Source organism: Carcharodon carcharias, chromosome 1, assembly GCF_017639515.1.
Source record: "Carcharodon carcharias isolate sCarCar2 chromosome 1, sCarCar2.pri, whole genome shotgun sequence".
Classification (NCBI taxonomy): domain Eukaryota; kingdom Metazoa; phylum Chordata; class Chondrichthyes; order Lamniformes; family Lamnidae; genus Carcharodon; species Carcharodon carcharias.
The window spans coordinates 195,041,499-195,068,026 of record NC_054467.1 but is presented as its reverse complement, the minus strand read 5'-3'; the positions used below and the strand labels follow the sequence as shown (position 1 = coordinate 195,068,026).

Below are 26,528 nucleotides of genomic sequence, written 5' to 3'. Positions count from 1 at the left end.
TTGCAAAACTGGAGTCAATGGAAATCAGGGGAATATACTCCACTGGTTGGAGTCAAGCCTGGCACAAAGGAAGATGGTTGTTGAAGGTTAATCATGTCAGTCCTGCGACGTCGCTGCAGCAGTTCCTCAGGGTAACGCCTTCGCCCAAACCATCTTCAGCTGCTTCATCAATGATGTCCCCTTCAACATAAGGTCAGAAGTGGGGATGTTCGCTGATGATTGCACAATGTTCAGCACCATTCGTGACTCCTCAGATACTGAAGCAATCCATGAACATACGTAGTTTGACCTGGACAATATTTAGGCTTGGGCTGATAAGTGGCAAGTAACATGCACACCACACAAGTAGCAGGCAATGACCATCTTCAACAGGGATGTGGGAATGCCACCGCTTGCAAGTTTTCCCTCCAAGTCATTCATCATCCTGACTTGGAAATATATCGCTGATCCTTCACTGTTGCTGGGCCAAAATCCTGGAACTCTCTTCCTAACAGCACTGTGAGTGTACCTAGATCACATGAACTGCAGTGGTTCAAGAAGGCAGCTCACCACCAGCTTCTCAAGGGCAATTAGGGATGTGCAAAAATGCTGGCCTAGCCAGTGACACCTAAATGTCCAAAGACTTGCCTCTTTGGGCCTCTTCTGACCCCAGCTGCTCTTCCTGTTAGCATGGCCTGCTGGTTAAAAGAAAAATTGAGCACCATGACATAATTAAGCCCTGATATGGGTCCCCTGTCTTGCCTACTAAGAAGATCAGGAAAGCTGGTTAAAATGGGAACTTGTGGGAGCTCAGGAAGGGACAATGGCGGGTGAGTTTCTTGGGCCAGTTACCCAATTGGTTTCTGCGAAGGGTGCAGGTTTAAATTTGACCCCAGGAATCACATGTTCAATTTTCATTATTCAAACATATAACTCAGGTTGCTAAAATTGAATAAAAGTCAGATTAGTTATAATATTCTAACTTGTAGAGGAAAATTAATGCAATTTTCAAAAGAGGTTCATGCAGTTTAACCATTGTCACTGGAGACAAGAGCTGATTCTAACTTTTTGTGTAGCTGATTGATAGATACTCAGCAATCTGTCCATCCTTGCAGTAGAGGGGCCACTTTAAGTCCTGGTCCTCATTTAAGTAGATCCCTCGTGCTGAGAGTACCAATTGGCATCCTGATGAATAATGCTGGATCCAGGCCATATATAATACCAGGCAGGACAGATATTGCCGTCCTGGCAACGGGAGTTGCAGGAAATGGCAGCAATGCAGGTCACTTTTTTAGGATCTGAAGGAACATTCCTGTCCCATTTGCTTCGCATTGTTATGACTGTGATGGTGAAGTGTACGAATTATCAAGCCCCACTACTCCACAGGCCATACCATTAATTTAAATGCTTAATTTTCTTACTGAAATGGCCAATTGCCTATCTATAATTCTGGGACCCAGAAGAAAAGAGACTCTGACCAGGCTTCTTTCAAAAAACCCAGAATGATTAATTTATTTTTAAAACAAAACGTAAAAAGTTGCAAGTACTGGTTAACGCACAATTGTAATTGGAAAGTATAACTATCTAGCCCTTCCTAAAGAATTCCTCCAGCACAAATACAGAAAATCAAAGGACAAACAGATAAAGTCTCTCTGCAGAGTTGGGCTTTGGAGGATGGGCTTTATAAAATAAAGGATAAAGTCTGTAAGGTCTCGATACTTTTGACCTGGAGTTCTCCCGTGTGAAGAGGGGTCGCTTATCCTGGTGGATGCCAAGAAGTCTTCACCACTGGTCTCAGCTTTGCAGGCCCAAATGCAGGATGAGGTTCTCTGGCTACAAGTTGATAACCACGCACAACTTCAGGCAAGGTAGTGAGAGCGAGTCAGTTAAGGTAGTTTTCCTTCCTAAGCTTGTTCCCCAGGAGGACTGAAAGCAAAAATGCAGGTTCAAACTTAAGGTTTGCCTCTGCCATGTGATTGCCTTTTTGTCTCCCAGCTTTTCATTAATTAAAGCACCTTGTAGTTCAAAACAAACAACTTCTTCTCAAGTACCATATAGGAAGAGTCCTGCTTGTTGACAGTTTGAAGGTGAACTCATGACCTTTTGAAAAAATCCCAGGTTAGCATCCAAATGTACCGTTAATGCCAAGTCTTTCCATTTTGTAAAGGAAAAATTCAGCCTCGAGAGTTATGATTCCAACAACAAAATAATTTAAAACTTATCTGGTAAGGATCTGTTTGGCTTTATCGACAATGAAACAAGTCAGAATGTGCATGATACACATTTCTATCCTAAAACGGCAATGGCTGTCCTATGCAAGTCATTGAGTCCATGGAAAATTAATTTGGACCGTGTGTAAAATAGTGGGCGACCTGATTATCGGTTGCCCATTGGATGGATTAGGTTAAAATGTCCTAAGTATTTATAATGTAGGGAGTTGGTAGCATAGTGGCAAAGTTACTGGGCTAGTAAATAAGAGGCCCTGGCTAATTCCCTGAGGACATGAGTTCAAATCCCACCAGGCAGGGTGGTGAAATTTAAATTCAATTAATAATTCTAGAATATAAACTTGGTTTTAGTCATGGTGACCATGGCAACTATCATTGATTGAAACCATCTGGTTCACTAATGCCCTTTGGTATTCATATATCCTTCTAATGTCTGGCCTACATGTGACTCCAGACTCAGCAATGTGGCTGACTCTTAACTGTCATCTGAAATGTCCAACAAGCCACTCAGTTCAAGGGAAACAAGGGATGGGCAACAAATATTGCCCACATCCTGTAAAAGAATGAAGAAAAGTTACCCAGCTCTGAATCTTTTAGAATCTACTTGCAAGTGTTACCTGTAGTTATTCATGCAATGAAATAATTTAGGAGTGAATATAATGCAAGTTATACATTATCCACTAGGAGTGGGATTGATGAACTGAGTATTCTGTCCTTGGTTTTTTTTTATATATTCTTATATCCTTCTAATGTTTACTGATAGTACTTCAATTCTGCAGCAAGCTAATTATATCTATTTGGCTATCTTTCAGGATGTGCCTCATTAAAGCACTTCCTTACAGGGAGTGGAATAGAATGTGAGTGTAAAGGGAGAGTCCTGGTTGACAGATTCATCTCAATTGCAGGCAGCTTTCTGCAAGGAAATATTAGCAAATAGCAAGATGTAAACGTTCTCTGACTTACTGAATTACAAGATTACATACTAGGGAAGGAATTGGCCTGCATCATGCTTGCTATCTGGGCAAAAATAGGCAGGGGTGGCAGGGTGGGGGACCAATTTAATGGTACAACCTCCCATGTATCTCCTCCACCACCAGCCCCCACACTCCCCCCACCCCACCCTCCTACTTTCCTGCTAGTGTGCTAATGTAGCTTGTGGTGCCCACCTGAAACAGTTGTTAGGCTGCTTGGATAAGGCCTAATATCTATTTTAGGACCTCTTACCCAAAATCAACATAAACTGTGCCACATATGCTCCACTCACTTTTTCCAGGTCTACACTGACTATGAGCAGCAACCTGTTAAACAATCAGTGTCCACTGATGAACAGGTAAATTGCTCTCACTCCATAGTAAAACAGCAAGTTGCTGCCATTCTGCACACGCCCCACTTTAATTCGCTCCCACCCCTCCTACCCTCAACCCAAGGATCTACCTGTTGATCTGCTCAATATTCGAGGTGGCTAATTTGAAGAAAGCTCAGACTAGTGAATAGAATTATGGTGTTTGATTGCTATCTACAGTTCATCACCATTATGTAAATAATGTATGCCCCATTTTCCAGCAAGTCTCAGGTCTTCACCTTCAGACAAGTGTTGCAGGGGCACCACACACTTCATGCTTGAAACTAATGAGCTGGTTAGGGGAATAAAAATTGACCCCATTATATTGGTAAAAGAAAAGATTTGAGAGTTAGAAACTGCTGAGGGTATCTAACTTTACTAATCAGTAAATTTTTAAAATAAAATTCTGGGCCATTAAACAATGAGAGAAAAACTGACAAATGTAACATCTGATGTATAATATTGTGTTTAAGCATACTTTAGGTGCAATAGTAACACATGGAATGCAGCTTTGAAATGGCTCAGAGGGTAGGAGAGAGTTCTGAACTTTTATTTGCAAATGATTATTGTATTTAATCTTGTAAAAGCTGTACTTATTTCCTGCTTTTCTATTTGCACAAACTGCTTGTGTCTTCCGCAGGTAAACATGTTTGTTGAGGGGTTTCATGATGCCATTGTACTTTATGCAAAAGCACTCCAAGAAGTCCTGAAGCGAGGGTACAGTAAAACCAATGGATCAAAAATTGTACAGAAGATGTGGAATACAACCTTTGAAGGTAATAAAATATCCAATTATAAGGTAAAAGCAAAATGCTGCAGATGCTGGAAATCTGAAATTTAAACAGAAAATGCTGGAATAACTCAACAGGTCTGACAGCATCTGTGGAGAGAGAAACAGAGTTAATATTTTGAGTCCATGTGACCCTTTTTCAGAGTTGAAGAAGGGTCACACGGACTCGAAACGTTAATTCTGTTTCTCTTTCCACAGATGCTGTTAGACCTGCTGAGTTTTTCCAGCATTTTCTGTTTTTAATCCAATCATAAGGACTTACTTCTATCTCGTACTATGTGACATGATTCCAAAGCTATTACATTCTGTTTAAAACCATCTCTGAATATAAACATTAGTAGAAACCACTTCATAATCTGACAGAGTGAGACATGAAAGCTAATGCAAATGTATGAAGAGTGAATTTTGATAGAAATCAGGGAACTAAAAGAGGTTGAATTCAGATCAGTAATAATGAGCTTTGGAATAATTTATAAATGCAAATTAAATCAGGCCAGTTCAAACATGTTCAGATTTTCATTCTCCAGTGTGTATTTTTGGTGCACATTGGTCCCAGGCATGTGCAGTTAAAGGCATGCGAAGAGATAACATTGAAAACAGCTAAAAAGCCAATTGCAAAAAGAGTAGGGAGAATTTTACTGGCTTGCATGAGGCAAGTTCATGGGGGCAGGGAAGTATTAAAATCGAGAGGAGGGTGTGAAAATCAGGCTGGGGGGAGCAGTGGCAGATCATGACAGCCCCACTGTGAGGAAATTTTACCAACGGCAGGAATGGCTTCTCACAGGCTTCCCACCACAAGGAGGCAGGAAACAAATTTAACTATTCAAATGGTCCATGAAGGAGGAATAATTTTACCATTTTAGCAGGCCATTGGCATTTTGCTGATGGCAGTTTAACCGTCCCTGTCAGATGAAGAAGCCAACATCACCTCTCAGTGGCAACCTGGTGGGGGATGTATTTTTTTTATTCAAAGAGTGGGCTGCGGGCAGGGAAGGCAGCCCCCGCGGCCTCAGTGATTAGCTCAGGGGGATTTCCCTTCCATCAGTGTAACTTCTAAGTTTTTTCAAAGCTTCTTTGGCCTAAGTGGGGCCCAGGGCCGCACTTCTACCTCAGCAGTGGTCACCGTTCTTCGTAGCACTGCTGAGCTGGTGGGCCTGCAGCTCGAGGGTCTTGCACAGAGTAGCAAACCTGTTGACAGCTTATTTTAATGAGCTGCCACCCATAAAAACAAGGGGTGAGACCCAGCGGCCAGCCAAGTGTGTTGCCAACACGCATTTCTGGCCACTATCAAAATTCTGCCCAATAAATCTCAGTCTGCAGTAATGACCTTGCATCACCACAATATGGTGAATGTAAAAAAAAAGTGCACAACTAAAGATTTAAATATTCAGCCCATTAGGATATACAATGGTGAGTAATATGTGTATTAGATTGGCAGAATGTTAATTGAATAGTAATATTTTTAATTGAGAAAAGACAATGACAATGTCCATTTTACTCTATCATTAAAAGTGTGTTCCAGATATCAATGGTCTTTAGACCTTTCATGAGTCAACTCTGCACCAGAAGAGCTGAATAACTCAAATTGTTTGTGACTGAATTGTGGGAGGGATTTTTCTGTGCACCAGAGCAATCCTGGGGGAAGATTTCCATTGTGTATTATGGGTAACAAAATCATCTTTAGGAAAAAGTTTAAAAATTCACTCCATGTAACACATAAAGGAAATCCCTCAGTATCCACCCCATCAAGCCCCCTCGTTATATTTTATGCTTCAATAAGATCACTGCTCATTCTTCTAAACTCCAATGAGTAATGGCTTAACCTGCTCAACTTTTCCACATAAACCAACTCCTTCATCCCAGGAATCAACCTTCAGTGCAAGTATAAATTTTAGGTGTGGTCTCACCAATGCCTTGTCCAGCTATGGCAAGACCTCCCCACTTTTTTACTCCATTCCCCCTTGCAATAAAGGCCAGCATTCCACATCTTTTCCTAATTACTTGCTGTATCACCATGCTAACTTTTTGGGGCAGGTTTTTCCGGTCGGGGGGCAGGGCCCACTCACCGACACATAAGATGATGCAGGGATATGTCAGGCGTGCGTCCCATAGAAGCATAGAAACATAGAAACTAGGAGCAGGAGTAGACCATTCGGCCCTTTGAGCCTGCTCCGCCATTCATTCTGATCATTCAACTCAATAACCTGCTCCCGCTTTCTCCCCATACACTTCGATCCTTTTTGCCCCAAGAGCTATATCTAACTCCTTCTTGAAAACATACAATGCTTTGGCCCCAACTACTTTCTGTGGTAGTGAACTCCACAGGCTTACCACTCTGAGTGAAGAAATTTCTCCTCATCTCAGCCCTAAATGGTCTACCCCGTATCCTCAGACTGTGACCCCTGGTTCTGGACTCCACCACCATCAGGAACATCCTTCCTGCATCTACCCTGTCTAGCCCTGTTAGAATTTATAGGTTTCTATGAGATCCCCTCTCATTCTTCTGAACTCCAGTGAATATAATCCTAACCGATTCAATCTCTTCTCATATGTCAGTCCCGCCATCCCAGGAATCAGTTTGGTAAACCTTCGCTGCATTCCCTCTATAGCAAGAACATCCTTCATCAGATAAGGAGACCAAAACTGCACACAATATTCCAAGTGTGGTCTCACCAAGGCCCTGTATAATTGCAGCAAGGCATCACTGCTCCTGTACTTGAATCCTCTCGCTATGAAGGCCAACATACCATTTGCCTTTTTTACTGCCTGCTGCACCTGCATGCTTGCCTTCAACGACTGGTGTACGAAGACACCCAGGTCTTGTTGCGCATTCCCCTCTCTCAATTTATAGCCATTCAGATAATAATCTGCCTTCCTGTTTTTGCTACCAAAGTGGGTAACCTCACATTTATCCACATTATATTGCATTTGCCCACTTACTCAGCTTGTCCAATTCACCTGAAGCACCTCTGCATCTTCCCCACAGCTCACCCTCCCACCCAACTTTGTGTCATCTGCAAAGTTAGAGATATTACATTTAGCTCCCTCATCTAAATCATTAATATATATTGTGAATAACTGGGGACCCAGCACCGATCCCTGTGGTACCCAGCTAGTCACTGCCTGCCATTTGGAAAAAGACCCGTTTATTCGGACTTTGTTTCCTGTCTGCCAACCAGTTTTTTATCCATCTCAATACACTACCCCCAAACTCATGTGCTTTAATTTTACATGATAATCTCTTAAGTGGGACTTTGTTGAAAGCCTTCTGAAAGTCCAAACAAACCACATCCATTGGCCCCCCCACATCAACTCTACTAGTTACATTCTCAAAAAATTCCAATAGATTTGTCAAGCATGACTTCCCTTTCGTAAATCCATGCTGACTCAGTCTGATTCTGCCACTGTTTTCCAAGTGCTCAGCTATTAAATCTTTTATAATGGACTCTAGAATTTTTCCCACCACCGACATCAAGCTGACTAGTCTATAATTCCCTGTTTTCTCTCTACCTCCCTTTTTAAACAGTGGGGTTATATTAGCTACCCTCCAATCTGTAGGAACTGTTCCAGAGTCTATAGAATCTCGGAAGATGACCACCAATGCATCCATTATTTCTAGGGCCACTTCCTTAAGTACTCTGGGATGTAGATTATCAGGCCCTGGGGATTTATCAGCCTTCAATCCCGTCAATTTCTCCAACGCCATTCCCCTAGTAATACTGATTTCTTTCAGTTCCTCCCTCTCACTAAACCCTGTGTTCCCCAACATTTCTGGTATGTTATTTGTATCCTCCTTTGTGAAGACAGAACCCAAATGTGTATTTAGTTGGTCAGCCATTTCTTTGTTTCCCAATATAAATTCCCCTGTTTCAGATTGTAAGGGACCTACATTTGTCTTCACCAATCTTTTTCTCTTCACATACCTATAGAAACTTTTACAGTCAGTTTTTATGTTCCCCACAAGCTTCCTCTCGTATTCTATTTTCCCCTTTTTAATCAGTCCCTTGGTCCTCCTTTGCTGAATTCTAAAGTGCTTCAAAACTTCAGGTCTGTTATTTTTTCTGGCCAATTTATATTCCTTTTCCTTGAATCTAATACAATCTCGAATTTCCCTTGTAAGCCATGGTTTGGCCAGCTTTCCTACTTTACTTTTACGCCATGTCTCCGTAATCCCAACTATATCACACCTGATTACATCTATTTGCACACACACCATCCTGACTTGGAAACATGTTATTCCATCATTATGAGCTGTGTCAAAAGCCTCGAACTCCCTACCTAACAGCACTGTGGGTGTACCAACAGCATATGACTCGCCACCAACTTCTCTAGGGCAGTTCGGTTTGGGCAATTAATGCTGGCCTTACCAGCTATGTCCATATCCTATGAAAGAATAATAAAAATGATTTTAAATTTCATTACTATAAGTTCACAGCAGCATGATCACTGGGTCAGGTTTATTGCATATTGATCTACTTTCATTCCAAAGATACTTATTAATGGGGATACTTAAGCAGGTGTATAAGGCTGGTTTATTTCTAATTGAACTTTCTTAGATATCTTATTAGATGAAATGTCAACCAAAGATTTTGAAGTACAGTGCAGATTCATCAGAAAGATATTGGGCCATAGAAGACTAAATTATGAGGACACGTCACATAAACTTGGCTTGTATTCCTTTGAGTATACAAGATGTAGGGGTAACATGATCAAGGTGTTTAAAATAGTCAAAGAATTCAATATGTACAGAGAAGCTTTTTCCTCAAGACAGGAGGAGATAATCTGACAGTTAAAGCTAGGCCATTCAGGGGCAAAATCAGGAAGCATTTTTTCACCCAAAGGATAGTAGAAATCTGGGACTATCTCCTCCGAAAGGCTGTGGAAGCTGAAACAATTGGAGCTTGCAAGATGGAGATGGATTTTTGTTAGGGAAGGATATTATGTGATCAGGAGAAAAAGTAGGTAAAGAGTGTTGAAGTGCAAATCAGCCATGGTCAAGATGAATTGCCTGCATCTTTTCCTAAAGTTCCTATGTGGCTGTCTGTGAACCAGATTTTTCTCACAACCAAGGCTGGTAAATTTCTATCGAGTTAATGTGTTATTGATATATTATGATGGTGCGTTATTGTCACTTAGGGCGTACCTGGGCATAAGTGATAAGATCCAAGTGGTCTGCCTACCTAGGAGTAGGCAAGTTGTTGAGTTCTCCTTTATAGTTTTCGGTGAACTCTTCAACAATTGAACTTTGGAAGGGACACAGTTCATGGCCTGTTTGAGAAACACATCACAGTAGACCAGAGGGAGTGTGGTGGAATTTTCTCTGTCTGTCCAAACATATTTCAGACAAATCTGTATTTGAATTGGCGTCTATTCAGAATCCCTATTCCTAAAAGAAAACAATGGCAAAATAGTTTTAATGTTAATTATCGTTTAAAAAAAAAGTCATGTATTCTAATAGCTGGAATTATCGAGTGTTCCGTTAGCAAAATTAGAAAAAAGTATGGTATCTGGAATGAATGCAGACTTTAGGAAAAAAATGACAATTTCTTTGGGAACGCCAACAAAAATTTTGGAAGAAGAATGGGATTTCCTGTTGTATATTTCTTCATGAATTTGTTGAATCATCTCTTGTTTCATTTGGAATTGAAGAACCTATGTAACTAATTGATTTAATCATTTGGTGCATTCCATTTATCAGGCATAGCAGGCCAGGTGTCAATTGATGCCAATGGGGACAGATATGGAGATTTCTCTGTGATAGCGATGACCGAACCTAGAACAGGAACGCAAGAGGTAACTAAAGTCACTTTTCTGTGCCGTTCATGTGATGTGCATCAAAAACTAGGAGAAATATTTGCCTAAGAATGGTTTGCTATAAAAATTAGATTGCTGTATATACAATTCATTACAGTTGCCAGAAAAATCCAAGTTCTTGCTAATTGGAGTATTCAGTTGATTGTTTACATTTGCAAATGATTTGATTTAAATAATTGCAAAGAAAACTTGTTGCAAAATAAATGTTGCTGGAAATGTCATTTCCTGCATTCCCATTTTTAAAGGTTGGCAACAGCATTTTGGGTTTTAGACAGATATGTTAACTTGGTTAATGATTCAATGAGGTTTTTTTAACTCAGATATAAGGTATTTGTGTACATTTTCTTTTAAGTTCTCTAATGTTAGTAATAGAGATGGGGGAAAGATTTTAACGTGGGTGAGTAGGTGGGGTTGGGCACATGTAGGGGTTAAAGCAGAAAATTTCCCAGCACACATGAACCTGACTTAAACTTGCTAATTTTAGAGTATTACTGAGATGGGCCAAGGGGTGTTCAGATAGAAGTAGATTGGCATTTTAAATGTTTATAGGGCTGGAAACCTTGAATTTATCTTACTCCAGCTGGTTTCCTGGCCCCCTGTAAACTTGGCACCTGCAGCAAAGCAAGGACAACCTCAGGGAGATGGCAAGGACCAGGAGTTGAAATGCTTCCCTCTGGCACCGCAAGTTCTGCCTCTCCCCCCACCCATCACCCTCCCCCATTAGATTGTTTCCCCATTCAAGCTCTTCCTAAGATCACACCACCCTCCATCTACCTCCCCACCTCCTAGCACTCCTCTCCACCCATCCCAGGTCACAGATCAGACCTATCTTGCCCTACAGTCTCCTCCATAGTGCTCCCTCCCCAACAGGAAGCCAAGTCTGTCTATCCAACTGCCATCCGTGGAAACCTGTCACTCATTGTGGAGCTAAAACCTCTTCAGTTTTTCTGTGATGGCCAGAGAGTTTACAGATTGTGTTTGCTTACATAGGGTTAATGCATTGTAACTGCCAGTATTTGTTGGGTAACAAGTTCAACTCACATGGTGCCAAAAGCACTGACTACTTTGCAACGTTATTCATTGTTTGCTATCAGGTGGATTTTATTTCCCATGTTCTGGTGCATATCCTGGGGTTATGGAGAATATACCCTATAATCATAGCTGCCAACTCTTCATCATGAGCATCATCATTGTATTAGAATCAATTGTTATATTTTGTTTACCCAGGGTTGCTTGTCCAGCTGTGAGCCCAGAACAGTAGAATGTTTGCTCAGCAAGGCCTTCTGTTTTGACAACTGAAGTGAATTGTTGACTTTGCTTGATTGATTGACATCACTAAGTGGTTATAATAAATTGTTCTTTCTGTGATCTCATTTATCAATGTCTCAATATTTATTTGGACAGGATCAAGAGGTGTGAAGTGTTTCAAGTTTCTGTTATTGATACTTTAATGGTCTGTCTAACATACTTTTATAGAGTTGTAGGAACAGCATTTCCTCAAAGAACATTTCTGAATCGGTGTTTTGTTTTCATCAACAGTTCCACATTTGCTGTATGGTTCATTGATTATGTACATGGTGCATACTGGGTGAATGGGCATGGAAGGGGCATGAGTTGGCTTGGAGAGTATAAGGGGTCAGAGGGAGTGTTGATTGGGGAAACAATCTAATGGGGGGGGGTGATGGGGTTGGGGGGAGAGAGGGAGAGCTTGCAGTGCCAGGGGGAAGCATTTCAACTCCTTCTGGTCCTTGCCATCTCCCTGAGGTTGTCCTTGCTTTGCTGCAGGTGCCAATTTTACATGGGGCCAGGAAACCAACTGGAGTAAGTTAAATTCAAGGTTTCCATGGGAAGATATAAGGGGCCATGGAGGTGGGTCGGGGATTAAGGGGTGAGAGGGGTGAGGGATGGAGGGCCTTACTGCTTTTATTACAACCTAGACGAAGCATCAGAGAACCAAGGTGGCCTTCTAACCAGCCCACCTTGGCACTCACTGCCCCAGTGGTCATCTAGGATCCTTTCCTGGGGTCGGCAGGTCCAACTCCAAACAATACTTGCTTTCCCCGGAGCGCAAGTGTGTGACTAGGTACTTTAAACTGAAGTGGGATTGTCGAGTGAGTATATTTCCTGATTCACCTTGGTAGTGAAAATCCAGCCCTGTGAGCCTCTGATGCAGAGCTAGCAATGCCATAGGTTCAATGTGTCAAATGATATCCATCTTTGTAATTGTCTGTGATTATTCTTTCAGAGGCCAATGAAAACACTTATTTGCCAGAAGTCAATCAAAAACACTTAGCTCATTTATTTCCTAAACTTCTTTCTAAACGATTCCAGCAACAACGTACACCCCTTCCCCATCCCAGCCTCTCTCCCCACAGCATCATTGCATTACAGTCACAGTGAGCAATGGTGTGTTTTAAAAAAGAAAGACTTGCATTTATGTTGTGCCTTTCATGACCATATGACAACCCAAAGTGCTTTACAGCCAGCGAACTGCTTTTGAAGTGTAGTTCTTGATGTAATGTCAGAAATACAGCTTACAGCAAACTCCCGCAAGTTATCTGATAATAACCAGGTGATCTGTTTTTCTGATTTTTATTGAGGGAGAAATATTAGCCAGGACACCAGGGCTAACTCCTTTGCTTTTCTTTGAAATAGTGCCACAGGATCCTTTGCATCCACCTGAGAAGATAGACAGATCCTCCATTTAACATTTGACCTGCAAGATGGCACATCTGACCGTGCAACACTCCCTCAGCACTGTACTGGAGTGTCAGCTTTGATTTTTGGGCTGAAGTCCTGGAGTGGGACTTGAACCTAGAAACCTGCTGACTCAGAGACAAGAGTGCAACCAACTGAGTCACAGCTGATAAAAAATTAGTTGTTTCAAGTAAATTTTGTGGTTGTTTGTGGGAGTGAAAATTAAGTGGTCTTTCAGCTAAATTTCAAGCAATAAAGTGAAATGAGCAGAGAGAAAAATAAACAAAAGATATTATAGGAGACCATAGATGTGGTAAAATGCATGACATAAATGTAGGTTTTAACATAGTGAAAGGAATTTTAATCACCCAAATTCTTAAAGTATCTGTGTTTCTATGATTATAGGTAATAGCTGACTATTATGGCTTGAATGGAACCTTTGAACTCAGGCCAAATGTGAGGCTTCCCTGGGCGAATGGAATGCCACCTCCAGATGAACCTAGCTGTGGTTTTGCAAAGGATCATACTGCTACCTGTAAATCATGTAATTTCTCTTCAAACATTAAACATTTTCTCCCATTTCATGATGATTTGGGGGATTGTATTGTACAATGCATTTTTTCTCAAAGCAGAATCTCAGTGTAACATGTTTTAAGAGTGCTATTAATTACCTCATACAGACTGGAATCAATCTGCAGTGATGTTTTTAACTTGCGTTCATACGGTATGTTCATTGCAGAGTAGCATTTTTAATTCAAATTAGAGTGCAATAACATTTGAAATGGATCAACCAAAAGCAGTAATTATGAAAAAATGTTACTTACTTAATATGTTAAAAAGAATAGTTACTAGAGAAATGCATTTCCTCAATGGCAGTATTATTTTATCTGAACAAATGTTTGATGTGAACAGTAACTACTTGTCTTGTTCTGCATAGGTGGGCTTGGAGAGTCTGCAGTCACAGGCATTGTAGTCGGCTCATTGTTGGGATGTGCATTGTTGCTGGCATTTTACTTGTTCAGGTAGGAAGTGCCATTTGGGACTGGAGCCTGGGGGAGGGAAGCAAAACAAAACATTTGATTTTCTTTTATTAACAAATGTATGCATAGAATTATTATTCTACTTAAAGATCAAGGACAGCTTAAGGAGGGAGCACATTGGGTCCAAAGTGCTGCTCTCTTAGTATTTTTTAAAAAAAACTATGTTGGTGAAATTGTGCCATGGCATTTTGTTAAATGTCATATTTCTTTTGACAATGAATATAGAGACCATAACTGCATAGTATTTTCCTGAGCGCAGAAGGTTCTGGGTGTACCTCTAGACTGATTTGAATGAATGAATGACACTGCTGTAGAGTACAATAGGAACCTCCAAATCAGTGATGTCATCAAACAGTTGCCATGCCAGGCACCTGCTGAGATAAAAAATGTGATGCTTCTGAAATAAATGTAAAGATATACTCTTAGAAATCATGCATATATCAATATACATAACAACATATATGAAGTTTACAATAGCGGGCTGTGCAGCACTCCCTGGACTTTATTTTCTTTGTAGTAAGTTATTTTGTTTGTTTTATTTTGAGCTAAACTAGCAAAAGGAATAAATGGAAACATCCTTTAAAGATCATTTCCCGTCATCTTTCAAGGAACTAGTGTTTGAAGTAAAATGACTTGGGTTGACGTTATCATTTCATCTCCCCAGTGGATACCACACTCCAGTGTTAATGGTTAAAGGTAAACTGCAATGGAATGCAGTGTTACTGATGGAGGTCAGAGTGCTACAGCCTGAGGCAGGGTTCTATAATTTGAGGGCAAAAGTGCAACGCAAGGGCAGCACAAAAGGCAATGGTTTCCTATTCCCATTTTTCAGCACCACTTCATAAGCTTTCTGTGTCTTTCTTCTTCCTTTATTAACGTAGGCGTCATATAATCAACCATGTCTATAGGAAGTAAGGGCCCATGTCTCCAAACCAAATCAGCAAATGTAGGGAAGTTTAATTTAGTGCAGCAATCCTTAATTAAATGCGGTCTCCAAATCTGTCGGCCTAATCTGTCGCGTTGAAGTTAATGAATGGACACTATTAGAATACATCTCCACAAAGTTGCCGAAGGCTATTCTAGATTGAACTAATCAGACTTTCTTGTACTATTTCATGCTGCTGGCATTGTAATGTACTTCCCAACAACTTGAACAGTACAGGAAAGGCAAGAAGGGGAGGTGCAGGGGGAAAGATTTAATTATCATAAAGGCATGAATATTTTTTCAGTGTAGAATTCCAAAATAGGAGGTTAAATACATTATGTCCTCAAATAGGGGTTAGTGTAATTTAGTCAGAGTTAAAGGAACTTCCAATCCTGTTTTCCAAATAAGAGTGGTCTGGAGGACTTACTAAGAACAGTAGCCACAAGTTCAACAACTACAATGATGTTGTAAGGGTATGCTTTGATCTCCAGATGTGCTTAAAAGTTAGAGATTAAAGGTGCAATTATTGGATTTTGCAGGCAATCTCACCCTCTGAGAACAGAAAGTTTGAAAATTGTCTTAGAAGTGTATGTTCCTTTATTCTTAGAAGAAGGCCTATTTAGATTCTTCAAAGTATCCAAAGGATCCCTATAAAGAATTGATTGACTGCAAAGGTTTTAGGTGAATTAAGCCATTGAAGTGTATGGGAGGTGGCATATATTTCAGTATTTTTACATGTTCTGACTGGCCAGATGGACTGCAGTGGGCTATTCTGATCCTATACTTCACTTAGATAAAATCATAGTTTGATACTGTGCAGAAGGAGGCCTTTCATCCCATCCTGCCTATCCTAGCTTTTTGATTGGTTGATCCAATTCCATTACTGCTCTTTCCTGTAGCCCAGTAAACCTTTTCCCTTCTCTTCTGAAAGTTATTATTGAACCTGCTTCCATTACTCTTTCAGGAAGAGCATTCCAGATCTTAACAACTTACTGTGTAAAAAAAATGTTTCCTCTTGCCACCTCTGGTACTTGTGCCTATCACCTTAAATCTGTGTCCTCTGGTTACTTACCCTTCTGTTACTGGGAGCAGTTTTCCCTTATGTATTCTATGACTTATGACAGAGATGAGGAGGAATTTTTTTCTCTTAGAGGGTCATGAGTCTTTGGAACTCTCTTCCTCAAAGAGTGGTGGAGACTGGATCATTGAATATTTTTAAGGCAGAGGTAGATAGATTCTTGACTAACAAAGGAATCAAATGGTATTGGAGGTAGGCTGGAAAGTGGAATTGAGGCCATAATCAGATCAACCATGATCTTATCAAATTGTGGAGCAGGCTCGAGGGGCCAAAGGCCTACTCCTACTCTGAATTTGTATGTTTGTATGTTCTATTAAGGCCCTTCATTTTTTGAGCATCTCTATCAAATCTCCTCTTAGACTTATGTGCTCTAAAGAGAACAACCCCAACTTCTCTAGTCTGTCAATGTAACTGAAGTCCCTCGTACTTGGTACCATTGCAGTAAACTTCTTTTGCACCCTCTCCAAGGGTTTGACATCTTTGCTGAAGTGCAATGCCTAAAATTGGACACAGTACTCTAAATGAGGCCCAACCAGTGATTAAGAAAGGTTTAGCACAGCCTCCTTGCTTTTGTACTTGGTGCCTATCAATAAAGCAAAGGATCCCATATGCTTTTTCTACAGCCTTTTCAACTTTTCCTGCCACCTTTGAAGATATGTGTACAAATATCCCCAGTTCTCACAGTTCCTGCAACTCCTTTTAAAATTGTATTATTTAATTATATTGCCTCTCTTCATTCTTCCCATCGAAATGCATCACTTCACGCTCCTCTGTGTTAAATTTCAATTGCCAAGTGTTTACCAATCTCACCGGTCTATCCATGTCCTCCTGAAGTATGTTACAATCCTTCTCACTGTTTACTACATTTCCAAGTTTGGTGTCATCTATAAGTTTATGCCCTGAATACCTATCTCCAGTTTATTAACATATATCAAAAAGAGAGTATTACTAATAATGACCCCTGGGATATACCATGGTGTACTTATCTTTAGTCTGAAAAACAACCTTTAATCCCATAAGCTTCAATTTTGCTAACACATCCAATAAGTGGTAATTTGTCAGACACTTTTTGAAAGTCCATATACAGGAAATCAAATGCACTACCTCCATTAACCTTTTTTGCTACTTTATCAAAGAACCCAATCAACTATCAACATCCTGGGAGTTACCATTTGCCAGAAACTGAACTGGACTAGTCATATAAATACTGTGGCTACAAGAGCAGGTCAAAGGCTAGGAATCCTGTGGCAAGTAACTCACCTCCTGACTCCCTAAAGCCTGTCTGCCTTCTGCAAGGCACAAGTCAGGAGTGTGATGGAATATTCTTCACTTGTTGGATGAGTGCAGCTCCCACAACACTCAAGAAGCTTGACAGCATCCAGGACAAAGCAGCCCACTTGATTGGCACCCCATCCATGAAAAACATTCATTCCCTCCATCAACGAACAGTGGCAGCAGAATGTACCATCTACAAGATGCACTGCAGCAATTCACCAAGGCTCCTTAGGCAGCACCTTTCAAACTCATGACCACTGCCATCTAGAAAGACAAAGGCAGCAGATACATAGGACCACCACCACCTGGAGGTTTTGCACCGAGCCACTCACTATCCTGACTTGGAAATATATCACCTTTCCTTCACTGTCACTGAGTCAAAACCCTGGAACTCCCTCCCTAACAGCACTGTGGGTGCACCTGCAGCACAATGACTGCAGCAATTCAAGAAGGCAGCTCACCACCACCTTCTCAAGGGCAATTTGAAATGGGCAATAAATGCTGGCCTAGCCAGTGACACCCACATCCCATAAATGAATTGAAAAAAAGTTTGTCAAGCATGATTTGTCTTTAACAAATGTCTGCTGACTTTCACTCATTACCCATACTTTTCCAATTTAATTTTGTTCCAGATTATTGTCTCTAAAATTTTCTCCACCACTAACATAAATCGGACGGGCCTATAGTTGCCTCTTCCCTTTTTTTTACTGCAGTTGCTTGTCAGATTTAGACCTTACAAGCTTCAATATTTACTACTGTTTTGCTGCTTGGAGTCTCTAGTAGTGTTGGGCACCCAGTTTCTCACCTCCAGATTGGTGAGCTGTCTATTGGGGAGCACGTTTTGCATTGGAAGCTTGATAATAGTTATAATGAGGAGCCCCAACCAAATGGCTCCCATTCATATTTCCAATGTGAAACCTTCTATGTTGGGTGCACGTGCCAGATCTTATTACTGTCCGAAACTTACAATCTTGGCATGTTAAGCTTCATGCCAGGAGCTCTAGTTCATAAAATCTACCAACCTTAAAAGCAGTGTGTTTTTAGAAATTAAATACTGAAATTGCATAGGGATGCTTAACAAAATTACTATATATTTTTCCTACAAAAACTTTTCCTACTTCCTTGCTGGGATTTTTGGTAGGATATTGCATGGAATTCATGGGGATGGAAATATCACGTTTGAAAAACCATGAGGAATCATTTTTATATATCTCCTGCATTTGGTTACAGAACAATTTTAGCAGAGGGCTTAGATTAGCAGATTAGCAACGTTTCTGTCTGGTCTGGCATGGTGCACCCAATCTAAAGGAGGATTTGATGAAGAGAGGCCTGTTATAAATGATTTCTTGGACCATTTGGTATTTCTGCAAAAATCATAAGCACCTTCCAAAAGGACGTGCTTAGGATTCTGTTAGGAACATTGAACCGAACAAATCTTTATGAAAGCATTTAGCAATGTTGTGACACATAACAATCAGGGGAGCTCTTAGTGAAGGGTAAAGGGGGAATTTTCTTCTGCTTTTCATTAATCTTTATTTGAAATGTCAATAAATACTTCATTTCATTAAAGAGTTCAAATGAGTATTCTGTTGAGCATCAAGGGGTAATTTTCCAACTGTGCACTTGTGATGGGCAACCTTACCCATCGCATATAGCAAAATCACAGGCAGCATTTTTGATATGTGCTGGTGGCAGGTCCCCTGCTGCCAGTCTACACTGGAAAATTACCCCTATTATGTAAAAAATGCAAAAAGAAACACATAATTTGAGACATTTATATAAATTAAGAATGTCCTGTAGTATGCTTTGTTGATTTTGGAAATATTCTAGTAAAGAAACCCAGCACATCGGAAACAACCGCTGTCAAATATTTGTCCAGGAATGTGCTCTGAAGTCATTTCAAATTCAGATTGATCTGAAATGAAGCCAGTTTGGATCTGTTTAGAATTATCCCAATTTGTCCAGTATGGACCTGTTACAATTTTAGGCACAGTTCACTGTCTGGTTCAGTTAAATGCAGCTTCAGATTTTGTAGCACAGATGTTAGGCTCAAACAGTCTGAAGCTGATTCCAAAAGCTGGTCAAAACACCTGCATTCAAATTTGAACTCAGAAACTTTTCAGCAGCTTTACAAATGGAATTCAAGGGATCCTTCAGTTCAAATGCTCAATCATTGAAGAAACTATAGGGGAATATTTTCCTCTGCATATCAGACGGAAAAAACAAGATTCTTTTTTCAATTTTAACTCCCATCGTTATATACAAATATGCACTTTACAGTCTTATTCACAGAATTTCCTGAACTTATACATGTCAAATTGTCTCTTTAGTTGCTTGAGAAACATCAAAAGGTGGTTATTATGGATGTCATTTGTTTGGCTAATTTTTTGTTAATTCCGACTATTGAAATTGCCCTCATAGGTCTTTGTGCTACAGTATTATTGCTTGCTGGGTATAAATATCTTTGAAGTAAAGGAAAATCCCAGTTGTCTCTCTTCCTGTTTGTCAGCTTCCTTGGGGAAGCTAATGAACAGTTGTCACCTCATCAACAGTGCATCAGTGACCTGCACACATCAAGCTAACTAACTGTTTCTTTTGTCACTGGAAACAGTTTGGAAGCAGCCAGAGACACAAACGTTAAGTGCCATGCTGACCTTCACTGCCAGAGACAGTGTGAGGGACATGTCCTTGTTTTTTGTCTCCAAGTCTCTCCAACAAGCGGCACTTGTAACATTTTAAAAATTCAATTACAGGATGTGGGCACCCCTGGCTAGGCTAACATTTATTGCCCATCTCTAATTGCCCTTGAGAAGGCGGTGATGAGCTGCCTTCTTGAACCACTGCAGTCTTTGTGGTGTGGGTACATACACAGTGCTGTTAGGAAAGGAGTTCCATGATTTTGACCCAGTGGCAATGAAGGAACAGTGATATATTTCCAAGTCAGGATGGTGAGTGGCTTGGAGGGGAGCTTCCAGGTGGTTGTCTTCCCATCTATCTGCTGCCCTTGTCCTTTTAGATTGTTTCAGTCGTGGGTTTGGAAGGTGTTGTCGAAGGAGCCTTGGTGATTTTCTGTTGTACATCTTGTAGCTAGTAGACACTGCTGCTACTGTGCGTCGGTGGTGGAGGGAGTGAATGTTTGTGGATGGGGTGCCAATCAAGCGGGCTGCTTTGACCTGGATTGTGTCAAGTTTCTTGAGTGTTGTTGGAGCTGCATTCATCCAGGCAGGTAGGGAGTATTCCATCACACTCCTGATTTGTGTCTTGTAGATGGGGGAACAGGCTTTGGGGAGTCAGGAGGTGAGTTACTTGCATGATTCCTAGCATCTGACCTGCTCTCATAGCCACAGTATTTATATGGCTAGCCTAGTTCAGTTTCAGGTGAATTGTAACCCCTTGGATGTTGATAGTGGGGGATTCAGTGAAGGTAATGCCATTGCATGTCAAGGGGCAATGGTTAGATTCTCTTCTTGGTGGTGGTTATTGTCTGGCACTTGTGTGGTGTGAATGTTACTTGCCACTTGTCAGCCCAAACCTGGATCTTGTCCAGGTCTTGCTGCATTTGGTCAATGCTTCAGTATCTGAGGAGTCATGAATGGTGCTGAACATTGTGCAATCAACAGCAAACATCCCCACTTATGACCTTATGATGGAAGGAGGTCATTGACGAAGCAGCTGAAGATAGTTGGGCCTAGGACACTACCCTGAGGAATTCCTGCAGTGATGCCCTGGAGCTGAGACGATTGTCCTCCAACCACAAACATCTTCCTTTGTGCTAGGTATGACTCCAGACAGTGGAGAGTTTTCCCCCTGATTCCCATTGATTCCAGTTTTGCTAGGGCTCCTTGATGCCACACTCAGTCAAATGCGGCCTTGATACCAAGGGCAGTCACTCTCACCTCACTCCTTGAGTTCAGCTCTTTTGTCTATGTTTGAATCAAGGCTGTAATGAGGTCAGAAGCTAAGTGACCCTGGTGGAATCCAAACTCAGCATCAATGAGCAGGTTATTGCTAAGCAAGTGCTGCTTGATCGCACTGTTGATGACCGTTTCCAGCACTTCAGTGATGGAGAGTAGACTGATGGGGCGGTAATTAACCGGGTTGGATTTATCCTGCTTGTTGTCTACAGGACATACCTGGGCAATTTTCCACATTGCCGGGTAGAAGCCGTTGTTGTAGTTGTACTGGAACTGTAATTGCCTCCCTGTTGAAACACAGCTAGCTCCCTTGTCCAGATAAGATATGATGTTTTAATTCTGTAAAGGCATATGTTGTAAGGTTGTATGCACCTTCTTCTTGCCGCTTCTGGTGTTCCCCTTCCTGATTTGGAAGCTTCAGGACAAACCCAGAACCATTTTCATGTGAAACCACTTAGAATAAGCAAAACCTGCAAAAGAGTTCAGGACCTTGACAAACTCTTTCCTGTAAACCATAGATAAAGTAGCCATAAATATGGCCCAAATGATGTCTGAATTTGTTTCAGGGGGCCAACAGGAATTCCTAGTGAGCACCCAAACTAAGTGCTGGACACACTTCCATTTCTCTTTGCCCAATGGCATAGGCAGGACAAGGGACAAGGGTCTGCATAAGCACTATGAGGAGCTAGGCATCAAATTAAGAAGCAGAACCTCAAAGGTAATAATCTCTGGATTCTTACCTGAGCCATGTGCAAATTTGCATAGGGCAATTAAGATTAGAGAAATGAATGCATTACTCAAAGACTGGCATGGGAGCAGTAGGTTCCAGTTTTTGGGCACTGGCACCAGTATTGAGGAAAGTGTGGGTTGTACCATTGTCCTGAACCGTGCTGGGACTGATGTTCTAGTGAGCCGCAAAATAGGGAGTTGGAGAGGGCTTTCAACAAAATAGTGGTGGCAAGGGATCAAATTTGGGAAGCTGTGGTGAACGAAAGAATAGGGACAGGCAAGAGAGAAAGTTATTAATATGAGGAATGAAAAGCAGAGCATGACAGGAAGGGACAGAGAGTACAAATCTAAGAGCAAATGAACTGATAAGGCCAGAAGTTACAAAAATAATAAAAGGACAAAACTAAAGGCTCTGTATTTAAATTCACATAGCATTCAAAACAAAACAGATGGACTGATAGCGCAAATGCCAATAAATAAGTATGATCTGCTAGCCATTACAGGGACATGGCTGTAGGATGACATAGAATGGGCCTTGAACGTTGAAGGGTATGTGAAATTTAAGAAGGACAGGAAGCTTGGAAAAGGTTGGTGGGTGGGGTGGCTCTGTTAATTAATGTTGGTATTAGCATATTAGAGAGGAATGACCTAAGTTCAGGAAACCAGAATGTAGAAGCAGTTTGGATTGAGATGAGAAATGATAAAGGCAAAAAGTCACTTGTGCCCCCCCTAATTGTAACTACATGGTAGGGCAGAGTATAAAGGAAGAGATCATGGGAGCTTGTCAAAAAGGTATCCAGGGATAATCATGGGGAATTTTAATCTACAAATAGATTGAAAAAATCAGATAGGCAAAGGTAGCATGGATGAGTTCATAGAATGTTTTTGGGGCAGTTTTTTGGAACTGTTTTGGAATGTTCTGGAGGCATTCAGGGAGCAGGCTATACTAGTCCTGGCATAGTGCAACAATATGGGATTAACTGATAACATCATAGTGAAGGTACCTCTAGTTGGCAGCAATCATAACATGATTGAATTTTACATTCACTTTGAGGGAAAGAAGAATGGATCCAAGAATTGTATTTTGACCTTAAATGAGAGCAAACTTTGAGGGCATGAAAGCAGAGCTATCTAGAGTGAACTGGCAAATGAGATTAATGGATAATTCCACAGAGATGCAATGGTGGACATTAAAGGGTATTTCAGTATTAAACTTAAAGAAATTAATTGCACAAAGATGGGTGGCAGGTCAGAAGATTGGAAAGAATATAAAGAACAGCAAAGGATGACAAAATGGTGAATAAGGAGGGAGAAATTAGAGAATGAGAGAAAGCCAGCTGGAATTATAAAGGTGGATAGCAAGAGCTTCTATATTTAAATAAAATAAGAATTAACAAAGTGAGTGTTGGTCCTACAGAAAGTGAGTCTGGTTAATTAATAATGGAAAGTAAAGAGATGGCAGATGAATTGAACAGGTATTTTGTTTTGGTCTTCACTATAGAGGAGACAAGTAACATCCCAGAAATAGCTGTAAATCAGGAAAAAAAAGGAAGGGAAGAACTCAAGAAAATTACGATCACCGGGGAAATGCTACTGAGCAAATTGTTGGAGCCACAGGCTGACAAGTCCCAGAGCTCTCATGGACTTCATCCTAGGGTCTTAATAGAAGTGGCTAGAATGCTAGTTGATGTATTGGTTTTAATTTTCCAAAATTCCCTCACTCCGGGGAAGGTTCCATTAGATTGGAAAATAGAGAATGTAACTCCTTTATTCAAAAAGGGAGGGAGACAAACAAACAGGAAACTACAAGCCAGTTCGCTTAACATCTGACATAGGGAAAATGTTAGAAGCTATTATTAAAGATGTTATGTCAGGGCACCTAGAAATGTTTATGACAATCAGACAGATTCACCATGGTTTTGTGAAAGGAAAATCATGTTTAACCAACTTATTGGAGTTCTTTGAAAGAGTCACATGTGCTGTGGATAGAGGGGAACCGGTGGATGTACTGTATTTAGATTTCCAGAAGGCATTTGACAAGGTGCTACGTCAAAAGTTATTGAGGAAAATAAAAACTCATGATGTAGGGGATGACATATTGGCATGGATAGAAGATTGGCTAGCTAACAGAGGGTAGCCATAAATGGGTCTTTTTCTGGTTGATGGGACGTAACCAATAGTAGGCTGCAGTGATCAATGCTGGGGCTTCAACTTTTTACAATTTATATAAATGACTTGGATGAAGGGACTGAAGGAATGGTTGCTAAATTTGCTGTCAACACAAAGATAGATAGGAAAGTAAGTTGTGAAGAGGATGTAAGGAGGCTATAAAGTGACATAGATAGGTTAAGTGAGTGGGCACAGACCTGGCAAATGGAGTATAATATGGGCAAATATGATGGGCAGGAAGAATAAAAAATATGCTTATTATCCAAATGGTGAGAGATTGCAGAAATCTTGAGATTCAGAGGGATCTGGGTGTCCTAATGCATGAATCACAGAAGGCTAGTATGCAGGTACAACAAGTAATTAGGAAAGCTAATAGAATATTATCATTTACTGCAAGAGGAATTGAATACAAAAGTAGTGAGGTTATGCTTCAGTTGTACAGGGCACTGGTAGGACCACATCTGGAGTACTGTGTACAGCATTGGTCTCCTTATTTAAGGAAAGATGTAAACATGTTAGAAACAGTTCTGAGATGGTTTACTAGGCTACCACCAGGAATCAGTGGGTTGTCCTATGAGGAAAGGTTGGACAAACTAGGCTTTTGTCCATTGGAGTTTAGAAAAGCAAGAGGTGACTTAACCAAAACTTTTATGATGCTGAGGGGTCTTGACAGAGTGGATGTGGAAAGGATGTTCCTTTTGTGAGAGAATCTAGAACTACAGATCACCATTTTAAAATAAGAGGTTGCTCATTTAAGATAGAGATCAGGAGAAATTCTTTCTCTCAGAGGGTCGTGATCTTTGGAATTCTCTTCCTGAAAAGGCAGTGGAAGCAAAGTCTGAATATTTTTAAGGTTCTTGATTAGCAAGGGGGTGAACAGTTATTTGGGGTAGGCAGGAGGTTACTTTCAGATGAGCCATATTCTTATTGAATGGTGGAGCAGGCTCGAGGGGCTGAGTGGTCTACTCCTGCTCCTAGTTCGTTTGTTCATATCAGAAATAATGCAAAACTTGACGTAAAAATTTGGCATTTGTTTTGGACTTTTTTTTGCAAAAAATTGTTTTTAAAAATTTAATGATCTCTGGATATCTGACATAAAAACAAAATTAGTGCTAGAATCAAACAGGTGGTCCATCGACATCTGAAAGAGAGTAGTTTAGCATTCCACCTGTGACCCTGAATCTTTATATATTTTTTTAAAATATGGAATGAATTGATTAAAATAAACCTTTTGGTATTATCTTTTCTTCCTAGGAAGAAATACAGGATAACCATTGAGAGACGTGCACAACTGCATGAAGCTGACAATGGTAAGCATCACCACCTGCGAGAAGACTCTGTCCGATCCAATCTGTCGACAGCTTAAGCTGTAGAACTGAATCTTCCTTTTTATAAACTTTCAATTTTTAGGGGGATTTACCAAAGGTGTCACTGCAAACAAAGGCTGATAAGAAATGCATTTTTTTGAAGTCTAGGCTATTAATTTGTCATAGTTTTTTGTTTTTGAAAACTCAGGAAAGATTCACTTATTACACTGCACCACTGTACTGGAAGATTCATCTCAGTGAATATGATAAAATGTGATTCAGCCTGTTTCATAGAGGCCAGCAATGCCTTGCCCTGGCAACTGAAGGAAATCTTCAAACAAAAATATTTCTTAGGCGGTTGTTTACCCCAATATATGTTATATGGGAAGTGTTCAGTATCCATCTTTAAAATTTATTGAATAATATTGATCTTAGAACCAAGTCAATATACCTTAGTAAGGTTCTTAAATTCACAATTCATACATCACAGATGTAAATTTTAAAATAGTGTTAGCTTCAAAGCTTCTATAGGGTAAAAATTACTTTTGGAGATGTTGTTGTAAGAATGCTTAATGCACTTAAATTTCTGGGTTGGCAATTACAACCAAGGTGTTAGCCTGTTTATTTCAAGTAGGTCTATGTCTTTAGCAAAATAGCAGAAAGAGTATTTGGGACAAGCATTAAGCATTCATACAGCAATATAGATGACAAAAATTTTATCCCTCTACAGTTTGAAAAAATATTTCAGTGCATTCATCTGTGTGAATATATGTTTCCTATTTTATATATAAAGCACTGCAATTCGTACTTTGCAGTTATTGCATAAGCCAGCGAATGCTCACTGGAACTGGGCTGCTGATTGTTGTGTCATAAAAGTAACTTGGTTTATCTGACATGATTGTAAAAGCTTCAGTAATAAATAAATGGCAACAATAACTTGCATTTACATAGTGCTTTTAATGTACAAACTGGCTCAAGGTGCTGTACCATTATTAATCCAGTAAGCTTTATTGCTCTGTCATGTTTGTAAGACTGCAAGCAGTGGCTAACTCACTGGCAGCTAAGATCATTTCTTTTACACAATAGTTGTTGGCTTTATTTACCAAGGATTGTAATCACTATTATTTTGAAAATGATGGTGCAGTGTTAGGATTTAGTCATACATCTCATACTACCAAATGGACTGTACAATGAATATTGGCTTTCAACTTTGACAATAAACATTATATACCTTTGAATAA

At 40.4% G+C, this 26,528-nt stretch overlaps 1 protein-coding gene across 1 annotated transcript in view; it reads left to right on the top strand.

Annotated features, from left to right (window-relative positions):
* npr3 (natriuretic peptide receptor 3) overlaps positions 1-25,990 on the top strand; it is a 116,963-nt gene extending 90,973 nt beyond the window's left edge. Inside the window, exons 4-8 of the mRNA XM_041191646.1 lie at positions 4,190-4,325; positions 10,038-10,132; positions 13,256-13,385; positions 13,788-13,872; positions 25,235-25,990. Coding sequence (XP_041047580.1) covers positions 4,190-4,325; positions 10,038-10,132; positions 13,256-13,385; positions 13,788-13,872; positions 25,235-25,346 — 558 coding nt within the window. The 3' untranslated portion in view covers positions 25,347-25,990. The remainder of the gene's footprint in view (positions 1-4,189; positions 4,326-10,037; positions 10,133-13,255; positions 13,386-13,787; positions 13,873-25,234) is intronic.
* Positions 25,991-26,528: the final 538 nt, after the last annotated feature.